Source organism: Caretta caretta, chromosome 11, assembly GCF_965140235.1.
Source record: "Caretta caretta isolate rCarCar2 chromosome 11, rCarCar1.hap1, whole genome shotgun sequence".
NCBI lineage: Eukaryota > Metazoa > Chordata > Testudines > Cheloniidae > Caretta > Caretta caretta.
The window spans coordinates 9,580,090-9,592,501 of record NC_134216.1 but is presented as its reverse complement, the minus strand read 5'-3'; the positions used below and the strand labels follow the sequence as shown (position 1 = coordinate 9,592,501).

Sequence of the window (12,412 nt, the reverse complement as noted above, 5' to 3'; positions counted from 1 at the left end):
GGACTTCATTGCAATTTGACTTCATTATGTATGACACAAATTTAACAACAGGTGAATTACTCCAGATTTCCACCAATGCTACTGAGATCAGAATTTGGCCTGTCGCTGCTAACTAGGGGCTCATCCATGCTCAATACATTTAGCATTTGGGAGGGGTTTGTGGGATTGCGCCATAGATATTGCAATGAATTGGGGAGGGGAAAAAGAATGAAGAGAAAAAAACAATCATTTCATAAATTCACAAAGGGATACACATATATACACATGTAAAAAACAAACAAAAAAACCTAATTCTGTTATCCTTACTCATTTGAGTATACCTGTTGGCTTTAAAGTCCCTACTTGCATGAGTAAGGAGACTGGATTTGGCCCAAGATGTATGATATTTAAAAAACTATGATAAAAAAAAAAAAGAAAGATGTTGTAAAAGTTTTTATAAGCCATCTGTGAATCCACTGAAAAATTGCACCAGAGCAGTCAGCATTGATTCACTATGTGTACTAACGAGTGGTTTGTTTTGTTGCATGGCCTGCTTTGCGGTGGAACTCACAACAGAGAGTAAGTGTATTCATTCCCTCTTCCTTAATCTATTTAGTATGACATTTTAATACGGCACATCCTGGATGTTTAATGCCAGTGATTTCTAGTGCTAACATGTTCACTGAGAACATCCATTCATAAAACTGTCTATAACAAAATCATTTTAAAACCCAGATTTTTTGTAGACTTTCTCTTGTGATCATTTCTGATTAAAAAAGTAATTTCCCCCTTTTTAAAATTTGCATTTATTTGTAGGTTTTCAGCATGTTTCTAGAAACCCTGGTAGATTTCATCATCATCCATAAGGACGACTTGCAAGATTGGCTCTTTGTTCTCCTGACGCAGTTACTTAAGAAAATGGGAGCAGACTTGTTAGGATCTGTGCAGGCAAAAGTTCAGAAAGCTCTGGATGTAACAAGGTACGATATGCAAAAGTTCTAGGGATCCTTAAATCCATCACCTGTGGTGCACCTCCTAGGCCTGCTTTGTTTTATGGATGGACGTTTCAGAAACACTGCATCCCACACTTGTTTCAAGAAGTGGACCAGATTCACCCTGTGTCAATGTGGACTAACCTCCCAGTGAAGTTAGTCTGGATGTTCACCAGTATAACAAAGCAGATTCCAGTTCCCAATATCAGGTTAAAATAATGGACCAGATTTTCCTCTGAACTGCACTAGTTTTATATTACTTAACTCCATTGATTTCAATGGAGTTATTTCCGATTTACATTAATGAAAAGGAAAGCAGAATCATTTGTCATATATTTAAAACAGGGGCAGAAATCATCTTTTTGTTCTGTGTTTGTCCAGTGCCTAGCATAATGAGTTCCTGGCCCATAACTAGGACTCCTACGTGCTACGGCAATACAAATAATAATAATAAAAAAGTGAATATACTTACCTTGCTCTTAGCACTTTACATTATTAAAAGTGAAAGAACATTGAAATCTAATGTGCTTTGTTTCCTTGTGTTCCTATTTAAAGTTTGATTGCACTTTTTTGTTTCTCCCAGCTTGGATGATGAACACTAGTCATTTGTTCAGAAAATGAAAAGTGCCTAAATACTAAGTTCTGAGTTGTTCATGAACATCCAGCAAGTCAGTAGCAAAGTGAGGATAAGAACTCAGGTGTTCCTGCCTCCTAGCGTGCATATTCAATCCACTATAGCATGCTGCCTACCCAAGGATGTCACATGTACCGCATTTTCACACTCTGGTAGAGGTGGCACCATGAAGGGTTAATTTGTATAGGGCTTTTAAAATCCACTTGACAAGAAGGAGATGAGAGAGGGAAAGAAAATAGGAATCAATCATCGAAGCTCACTCAGGAAAAGATAAAACATGATCTGCTATAGATAAGAAAATGAAAGAGTAACGTAAAGTGGGGAAAGGAAGAACAGGGCAACAAAAGCAGGAAGGATCTACATATTGCAGGCTGAGTAGTTTTCTGTGAATATATTGATTTGACAGATCTCACCAGTGTTAATGAATAATTCGTTCAACACATTTACATTTGTGGTATTCAACCCACTTGGTAGCTGGTCAAACACAGGTGAATTTCACAGAATAATGTTTTAATATTTAAAGGCTATTTCTGTGATTTTTTTTTAGTGTTTTTTTTCTGTAAGTTAAATGTATTAAAATGTGTTTGTTCTAATAATAATGGAAATCTTTATTTCCTCTCTGAATAGGGATTCTTTTCCATTTGATCAGCAGTTTAATATTTTGATGAGATTTATTGTAGATCAGACCCAAACACCAAACCTCAAGGTAAGCAATGAAAACCTTTGCATTGTGACATAAACATGGTCCATTTAAATCTCAGGATGTTTTTTAAAACACTTCATCATACTTGAGTACCTAATATTCACAGGAAAAATAACTACCTGAAAGCACATGTATAATATGACACTTATAAAAAAACAATATTTTTGATGTATTTTGCAATAATTAACATGTACTAATACCTTTTGGTAAAATTTTCAAAAATGTCTAAGTTCCATTTTCAAAACTGACTTACACTAAGTGCAGAAGGGCCAGATTCTGTAAGGTAGTTAGGCACCTAAAGATGTAGATAGGCACCTAGTTAGAGTTGCCAACCTTCCCGAATTGGCCAGGAATCTCCTGGAATTGGAATTGATCTTCCGATGGCTACTGAAACCAATCTGAGAGATTTTAATAGGCCGCTAAAAATCCAGTCGGTGCAGCGGGGAAAAGTCAGGCTCCCTACCTGCCCCTGGCTCCGCACGGCCCCGGGAAGCAACTAGCACATCTCTCTGGCTCCTAGGCACAGGGGCAGCCAGGGGGTGTCTGCATGTTGCCCTTGCCTTGAGCACCAACTCTGCAGCTCCCATTGGCTGGGAGCTGCGGGGGCGGTGCCTGCAGGCAGGGGCAGTGTGCAGAGCTGCCTGGCCACCCCGAGCCTAGGATCTGGACATGCCAGTCGCTTCTGGGAGCCGCCTGGCCAGAGCCCGCATCCCTCACCTCCTCCCGCACACCAACCCCCTGCCCCAGTCCTAAGTCTGTTCCCACACCCAAACTCCCTCCCAAAGCCCACACCCTGCACACCCTCCTGCATCCCAACCCCCTGCCCCAGACTCAGCCCAGAGCCCCCTCCCAACTCTGGACCCCTCAGCCCCAACCCCCTGCCCCAGCCCTGTGAAAGTGAGTGAGGGTGGGGGGGAGAATGGGCAGTGAATGGAGTGAGCAGGGTGGGGCAGAGGCATGGCTTCAGTGAGGGTAGGGGTGGGGCAAGGGTGTTTGGGTTTCTGCAATTAGACAGTTGGCAACCCTACACCTAGTGGAGGTTTTCAAATGAGCTGTGGGGCCGAATTCCCACTGAAATCAAGCTGTTTTTGAAAATCTCACTTGGAAATCAATGGTGCTTCTGTTTCCTAAATGCCTAGGTCATTTTGAAAAATGGGATCTATTCTCCTAAATCACTTAAGTGCTTCAAAGAATTTATGCAGGGACACTGTCAAGCTATTAAGGTCCCAAAACTGAAGGAAAGTGGCAGGTTCTAGGAGCTTTCATAGGAATGCAGGTTTACTCTCTTCCTGGCAGATGAATCTTGTTAATTCCAACCATGATATAAATGGGTCTCTTTGGGACAGCGGTAATATGGTCTGGAGGAGAAACATTAGACTGAGATTTGTTTTGTTATCTGAGATACTACATTCCGTCAAAGGAATATGTTTGGGTGTGTGTAGAGAGTTCTGTGCAAGGTGGCTACTTCAAAGGTGAATGAACTTCAGAAACTCCAGGAATCATGTATTCTTTGTTTTGCATGCAGTAGTGCATAAGGTGTCTTATGAAAGGGAGGGAGAACACTGTTGCCATAAGTGGGAATTCAGGGCCTAGTGGAAACCCAACCGTGGGCATTTAAAAAAGTCTTAATTAAGGCAAGAGTCCAAAGTTTTTGCCCAGACGGACAATGCTACCCTGTACATGCGACTGCTAGGCTGCATTCTCTCAAGCAGTCAGTATGGGTGGAAGGTTACTTTTGTTTCTGAAATATGACATGCAAATACATTTTATGGAATAGGTGAAGAAATAATTTTTACTTTTTACCAGCTCATAGCCTCTTGTAAAAATCCTATCTAATTTGTGAGAAAATTATAACTTTCCTGTTGGTGTCTTGCACAATCCTATACAATTTAATTGTATTCTATTTACAGAATTTTATAGATCGTCTGTTAAATTCTGTAGGTTTTTAGAGTAATTTCTGTAAAACCCTATAGTTTAGCCCCTATTAAATTCTATAGGAGTTTTCCATAAAACTATGTTTATCTTTCTAACAGATTTTCAGAAGGGTACTCTGTCTCCATTAGTCATTTACGTGCAGGATGGTGGTCTAGACCTGTCCAATGAGCTGTAAGATTGTCCAATTCATATTTCTTTTTCATTATGGGTCATTATAAAGCAGAGATGAGCTTACAAGTTTTATTTGGCACAGGATAGTTTTGAGAGATGTCCACTTTCCATCATCTCACCAACAAAGGATGACAATCTCCTTTTACATTTCTTAGGTAAAAGTTGCAATTCTGAAGTACATTGAGTCCCTGGCAAGACAGATGGACCCAACAGACTTTGTGAACTCCAGTGAGACCAGACTTGCTGTGTCTAGAATCATAACTTGGACAACAGAACCAAAGAGCTCAGATGTAAGAAAGGTAGGTTAGAATGATTGTTATTGCAAGTGGGACTGTTACCTTGCCTAAGGGCAATTAAACTAAGTCTGAAGACAACCAAAAATTGCATGGTTAGGCGATTTGTAAGGATTTTTGTTTGTTTGTGTTCCTTCCCCTGTATCTATTTCTTAACGTTAATTAAAACATTTTCAAAGTGTAAAATTAGCTTTGTTTCTACAATGTAACCATTGAGATAAAACTAACAATTTGGTTAAGATTAAAAATTTGACAATTTGGGTTTATTCAATACATAAGTTTAAAAGAAATAAAAGGAAGTACAGTGAATGTGTGCAGCTCATTGCCATGGGATGTTGTGAAGGCCAAAAGTTACTGGGTTCAAAAAAAGAATTAAATAACTTCATGGAAGATAGGTCCATCAATGGCTATTAACCAAGCTGGTCAGGGATGTAACCCCATGCTCTGGATAGCCCTACACCTCCAGCTGCTGGAAGCTGGGACTGGACTGCAGGGGATGGATCAATCAAAATTACCCTCTTCTGTTAATTCCCTCAGAAGCATCTGGCACTGTCCACTGTCAGAGACAGGATATTAAGCTAGATGGACCATTGGTCTGACTCAGTATGGCTGTTCCAAGATGTTCTTGAAATATCTTTGTCTGTATTTTCTTCCAGTCAATTTTCATGCAGGTGAATGATTAAAGTACTCACCATTACAATGTAAAGAGAAAGTAGACTGACCAAGTGTGTATTTTGGTAAGCAGTTGGTGACACATGAGAAGTAATTTTGGGCGGGGGGTCATTTAGCTAAAGATCAAGTTCTCTGTACACTATGTGCTCCAAATGAAATCTGATATTATCTCTGAGATATGATATTTAAAAATGTCAATAAGGCGCTAAGTACCTTCGACTCCTATTAAAGTTGGTTGGCATGTCTTGTCTAGGAAAAGCTGTCACGTGTAGGTCAGGCTTAGCTAACATGAGCTAAATTGATGCTTTTCCTAGCATAGATGCATGATAACAGACAAGCTAAAATTGAGCTAACAGTGTCACCCTGAATCTGCACTAGGAAAAAGGTCAAGTTTAGGTTGGGTTTAGCTAATGTGTTGGCAAAACACAGTTGAAACTCAAGACATTTTTCCTAGTTAAGGCAAACCCAGTGGAAGTTTCGCAAAAAGAAAAGGAGTACTAGTGGCACCTTAGAGACTAACAAATTTATTTGAGCATAAGCTTTCGTGAGCTACAGCTCACTTCATCGGATGCATTCAGTGGAAAATACAGTGGGGAGATTTATATACATAGAGAACATGGAACAATGGGTGTTACCATACGCACTGTAACAAGAGTGATCACTTAAGGTGAGCTGTTACCAGCAGGAGAGAGGGGGAGAGGGGAGGAACCTTTTGTAGAGATAATCAAGGTGGGCCATTTCCAGCAGTTAATAAGAACGTCTGTGGAACGGTGGGGGGAGGAATAAACAAGGGGAAATAGTTTTACTTTGTGTAATGACCCATCCACTCCCAGTCTCTATTGAAGCCTAAGTTAATTGTATCCAGTTTGCAAATTAATGGAATGGAAGTTTGTGGGTGTTCATCAGTTCATCACAATGGACCCTTCATCTAAGATCTAGGTTCCTAGTAAGACACAGATGAACAAAAAGATACCAGAAATTTCGCCTAAATATTAAAATGTGCAGAGCCTTTAATTGTTTAAATATTTCATTTATTGTATTAATGCCAACATCATATTTTAGCATTTTATAACTTCAGTAAAAAGGGAGTATTTGCTTGTAAATAAGCAAATTCTGTCTGTAAATGAGTGTGTATTACTTACGGTGTATGCCTTAATATGGTCCTGAAAATCTTCTTTGAGTATCAACAGTTCTGCAAATGCACCAGAGCTCACAAATAGCAGTCAGGAATCTCCAAAGGAAGTTTTCACCTCCATGTTATACACATTCTAGTACAAGCCGGTGAGATCTAGAGAAACTTTTTTTGTGCACTCTTTAGAAGCACTCCCTCAGGGTTCAGAGTAACAGCCGTGTTAGTCTGTATTCGCAAAAAGAAAAGGAGTACTTGTGGCACCTTAGAGACTAACCAATTTATTTGAGCATGAGCTTTCGTGAGCTACAGCTCACTTCATCGGATGCATACCGTGGAAACTGCAGCAGACTTTATATACACACAGAGAATATGAAACAATACCTCCTCCCACCCCACTGTCCTGCTGGTAATAGCTTATCTAAAGTGATCATCAGGTTGGGCCATTTCCAGCACAAATCCAGGTTTTCTCACCCTCCACCCCCCCCCCCCCACACACAAATTCACTCTCCTGCTGGTGATAGCCCATCCAAAGTGACAACTCTTTACACAATGTGCATGCAAGTTGACACTTCGCTTCAGCAGGACAGTCCCTGCTCTGAATAGCAGCTATGACAACTTTAAACCACAGACTAGATCTAAAGCAACTTAGAATGCACATATCCATTTTAAATCAGAAAGAATTAAATGAAGAGTGAAACAGCGTGCTTGTTCCCTGGGCTTCACCTGAACCCCAAACATTTCAGTCTGATTAATTTACTGCTTGGTGACAGGAGAGAGGGAGGGAGGGAGGGAGTGCTGGAGTGAATTCTTTAGTAGCTTAGTAAAGTTGTAGCTCTCTGTTTAACTACTAGAACCATGGCTTGAAAGGCAAAAGCTCTGGGGATTGCACAGCTGAAAAAAATGTTTCCACCATTAGGTGTCATCATTGCTGCATGCAAAATTGAAGAGGAGCCTCTCTGCTGCAGCTGAAAATTTGGATGCATAGGACAGTCAGATTCCAGTATTGTTAAGATATACAGCCAGTATATACTGGGAGTAAGTGTTTGTTCCTAGCTTCATCTACTGCAGAGATCTATGTCAACTGCAAGTTAATTCTAACTAAACAATACTCTAATAATTGTCACACTGCCTTGGAGGCTGATCTGAGATTACAGAATCTATTTTATTAAAACCCATATGTGGCTACTACACTTGGCTGAAAAGCTTTATTGTAGGTTACCCAGTTAAAGCAAAATATTAATTTTGGTTACTAAAAATGAGCAGAGTGCCCATATAATCCATGCCTTCATTTGTCAGCAGGACTGATGCCTTTATATATAAATAAATAACCCATTAATGTCAGGAGGCACACCATGCAAACTGCAGGCTCTGGATGTGACACTGATTAGCAGCAGCAAATGGTTTATGCAGAATCATCAGCCCTTGTCTCTGGCAAGGTTGCAGTCAGTGAAGTTGTTAAATTCATAATACAATAATGAACTGAATGATCATGGGCCAGTTTAAACAGGCAAAATTTGCTCTGAAGAACACAGATTAACAACATGTTTTGTTGAGAATGTGGAATAGAATACCAAAATTTTGCATCAAAAAGATTTATTTTTATTCTGGAAAAGCCTGAAGCAAAAGGTGAGTCCTTTAGCAAATTTAGTGTGCGTGAAAGGGGTCAGCTTGCCCAGCCCTGAAGACTGAGGTTCTCTGGCTACAGAACAGAGGTCTGAAATGCAAACTTCCCTGCAACCAGAAATGTGGGGACCATCTCGAGAGTGACAAGGAGAGTTCAGTCTCCAAGTAACTACGTGCCTGTACTTTGGAGACTGCCAAGAAGGGATGTAATTTAGTATAAACTGTTGTGGTCATTTGTCCAGCAGGAAATGGACTGATACCATCAGCTCACTTCACACAGCCCATGTAATGGGAACAACTTTTGCTCCCCATGGACAAGTCACGCATTACAGTGATGCTGTGCTTGTACACTAGGGGTTTGTACTGGTGCAACTACATCATGGTAGCTACACTGGTACAAAACTCCCAATGTAGACAGGACCTCAAACTGTACGTGCTATTGGGCAGGGATGTCTCCTGTATATTGTATAGTGCCTGACACAGTGGGGCCCTGACTGGTGTAACAGAAATAATTATTATTGATAATAATTGAAGAAGCCTTCATGTCACGTTTTCTAGACCTTTAATCATTTTTTTTGCTCTTCTTTGGATTTTCTCCAATTTGTCCACATCTTTCCTGAAATGTGGCTCCCAGAACTGGACACAATACTCCAGTTGAGACCTAATCAGCGTGGAGTAGAGTGGAAGAATTACTTCTCGTGTCTTGCTTACAACAATCCTGCTGATACATCCCAGAATGATGTTTGCTTTTTTTTGCAATAGTGTTATACTGTTGACTCATATTTAGCTTGTGATCCACTGTCTCCACATCTCTGTCTGCACTACTCCTTCCCTGGCAGTCATTTCCCATTTTGTATGTGTGCAACTGATGGGTTCTATCCTAAGTGGAGTACTTCACGTTTGTTCTTATTGAATTTAATCCTGTTTACTTCAGACCATTTCTCAGTTTGTCCAAATCATTTTGAATTTTAAACCTACCCTCCAAAGCACTTGCAACCCCCCTCCCCTCCCTGCTTGTCATCGTCTGCATACTTATAAGTAGAAAAGGAGTACTTGTGGCACCTTAGAGACCTCACGAAAGCTTATGCTCAAATAAATTGGTTAGTCTCTAAGGTGCCACAAGTACACCTTTTCTTTTTGCGAATACAGACTAACACAGCTGTTACTCTGAAACCTATACTTATCAATGTACTCTCTATGCCATTATCTAAATCATTTATCAAGATATTGAACAGAACTGGACTCAAGACTGATTTCTGCGGGATGCCATTCGATATGTCCTTCAAGCTTGACTGTGAACCACTGATGATTACTCTCTGGGAATAGTTTCAGAATAGCAGCCGTGTTAGTCTGTATCCGCAAAAAGAAAAGGAGGACTTGTGGCACCTTAGAGACTAACAAATTTATTTGAGCATAAGTTTTCGTGAGCTACGTCATGCATCTGATGAAGTGAGCTATAGCTCACGAAAGCTTATGATCAAATAAATTTGTTAGTCTCTAAGGTGCCACAAGTACTCCTTTTCTCTCTAGGAATGGTTTTCCAACCAGTTATGCACCCACCTTATAGTAGTCCACCTAGGTTCTATTTCCCTAGTTTGTATCAAAAGCCTTACTAAAGTCAAGATATACCACATCTACCACTTCCCCCCATCCACAAAGCTGTTAGGTTGGTTTGACGTGATTTGTTCTTGACAAATCCATGCTGACTTTTGTATCACCTTATTATCTTCTAGGTGTTTGCTTAATTATTTGCTCCATTATCTTTCTGGGTATTGAAGTTAAGGTGGCTGGTCTGTAATTCCCCGGGTTGCCCTTATTCCCCCTTTAAAAGATTAGCACTGTATCTGCCCTCTTCCAGTCCTCTGGAATCTCTCCCGTATTGCATGAGTTTTGAAGATAATCACTAATGGCTCAGACATCTCCTCAGTGAGCTCCTTGAGTATTCTAGGGTGTATTTCATCAGGCCCTGGTGACTTGAAAACATCTAACTTGTCTAAGTAATTTTTAACTTGTTCTTTCCCTATTTTAGCCTCAGAGCCTACCTCATTTTCACTGGCATTCACTATGTTAGATGTCCAATCGCTACTAACCTTTTTTGGTGAAAACTGAAAAAAAAAAGAGGCATTCAATACTTTTCCCATTTCCATATGTTCTGTTACTATCTTTCCCACCCCATTGAGTAATGGGCCTACCCTGTCCTTGGTCTCCCTCGTTCCTCTAATGTGTTTGTAGAATGTTTTCTTGTTACTCTCTGTGTCTCTAGCTAGCTTAATCTCGTTTTGTGCCTTGGTCTTTCTAATTTTGTCCCTAGGTACTTGTGTTATTTGTTTATATTCATCCTTTGTAATTTGACCTAACTTCTACTTCTTGTAGGACTCTTTTGTTGAGTTTCAGATCACTGTAGATCTCCTGACTAAACCCGGCTGGTCTCTTGCCATACATCCTACCTTTCCTACACAGTGGGATAGTTTGCTCTTGTGCCCTTAATAATGTCTCTTTGAAAAACTGCCAAATCTCTTGAACTGTTTTCCCTTAGACTTGTTTACCAACTCCCTGAGTTTGCTAAAGTCTGCCTTCTTGAATTCTATTATCTTTATAATGCTGTTTTCCCACCTACCATTCCTTAGAATCATGAGCTCTATCATTTCATGATCACTTTCACCCAAGCTGCCTTCCACTTTCAAATTCTCAACCAGTTTCTCACTATTTGCCAAAATTAAATCTAGAACAGCCTCTCCCCAGTGACTTTCTCCACCTTCTGAAATAAACAGTTTTCTCCAATACATTCCAAGAACTTATTGGATAGTTTGTGCCCAGCTTTCTTATTTTCCCAACAGATGTCTGGGGAGTTGAAGACCCCCATCATCACCAAGTCCTGTGCTTTGGATGATTTTGTTAGTTATTAAATAAAAGCCGCATCCACTTCTTCCTGGTTAGATAGTCTATAATAGATCCCTACCATGACATCACCCTTGGTTTTTTACCCCTTTTATACTTTACTTACTTACTCAACAAGTCTGTCTCCTATTTCCACCTCAATCTCAATGCAAGTGTATACACCTTTTATATACGAGGCAACAAGTCCTTCCATTTTTCCCTGCCTGTCCTTCCTGCGCAAGCTGTACCTTCTATACCGATATTCCAAACGTTCTGCTGTGTCTCCCGAGGCAGTTTATACTTGTGCATAGGTAATACCTATACCTAAACTTATGACCCACTGTAGCTTTAAATAGCTGTGATCTACTTTAAAGAAATGAGTAGTTAACACCAATTAGTATTTATGTAATGTCATGATTCCACCTCACAGTGAAATGGAAATAAACGTACGTTCAGTTCACAATGAAAAACTATTGACTATGTCAGTAAATTGTGCATGTTAAGCTTAATTTTTAAAACAGGGGGAACTGCAATGATATCCAGAGTGTTAAGGGGTAAATATTTCTCCTGCTTTTAAAGACTGTTAACACAAGAGAGTATTTACTCTGCTGCATATGAGCTAGGAGTAACTTGCTAGAAACCATACGAAAAAGGGGTGAAAGGCAATTTAGTGTGTGCAGAACAAAAACTATCCTCTGCATCACAGATCATGCTCTCTGTGTAAAGCAGGTTTTGTGGTGCATGGATCAGATTTTGTTCTCAGATGCAATGGAATTGTGCGTGGTTATCTGAGGGCAAACTATAGCTGTAATGTAAGCATGTAAATTACTGTCAGTTTCACTAAAGTTCATTGCTTGGGTGATACTATTCAGAAGCAGTGTGAGGTTGTAGATGGAGCATTGGACAGGGCCTCAGAAGACAGGGGGCTGCTGCTAGTCTGCTGCCTGACCTTGGGCAAGTCATACATCTCTTTGTGCCTCAGTTTCTCATCTGTGAAATGGGAATAATGATTCTGAACTCCTTTGTAAAGCACTTTGTAAAGAGCTACTGATGACAAAGTGCTATTTAAGATCTGGATGTAGTTATCACTATTCAGGAAAAGTGACACAAAATTGCAATGCAAATAGTGCTGATGTGGGTAAATTGCAGTTATCAATACATTAGCATGTAATTACTGATATTTCATAGGGAGTTACCATGTAGTCCTTACTCAGGCAGATCTCCCATTGAATTTGTATTTCAGGATCAGGCCCTATGTGGGAAAATATTCTAAGTACAATGAAGTGAATTGTTCTGTAATTTCCAGGGTCAGATCCAATTCTGCGGTTACACCACTGGTTGCAGATAGGCATTTTGACCCTAGGTATATAACTCTCAGTAAGGCTCTGTGTTTGTCACGGA

At 40.1% G+C, this 12,412-nt stretch overlaps 1 protein-coding gene across 1 annotated transcript in view; it reads left to right on the top strand.

Annotated features, from left to right (window-relative positions):
* The window catches only part of CLASP1 (cytoplasmic linker associated protein 1), a gene marked incomplete at its 5' end in the record, with an annotated part of 120,923 nt that overhangs the window by 60,751 nt on the left and 47,760 nt on the right, over positions 1 to 12,412 (top strand). Inside the window, 3 exons of the mRNA XM_075117647.1 lie at positions 796 to 959; positions 2,233 to 2,311; positions 4,570 to 4,713. Coding sequence (XP_074973748.1) covers positions 796 to 959; positions 2,233 to 2,311; positions 4,570 to 4,713 — 387 coding nt within the window. The remainder of the gene's footprint in view (positions 1 to 795; positions 960 to 2,232; positions 2,312 to 4,569; positions 4,714 to 12,412) is intronic.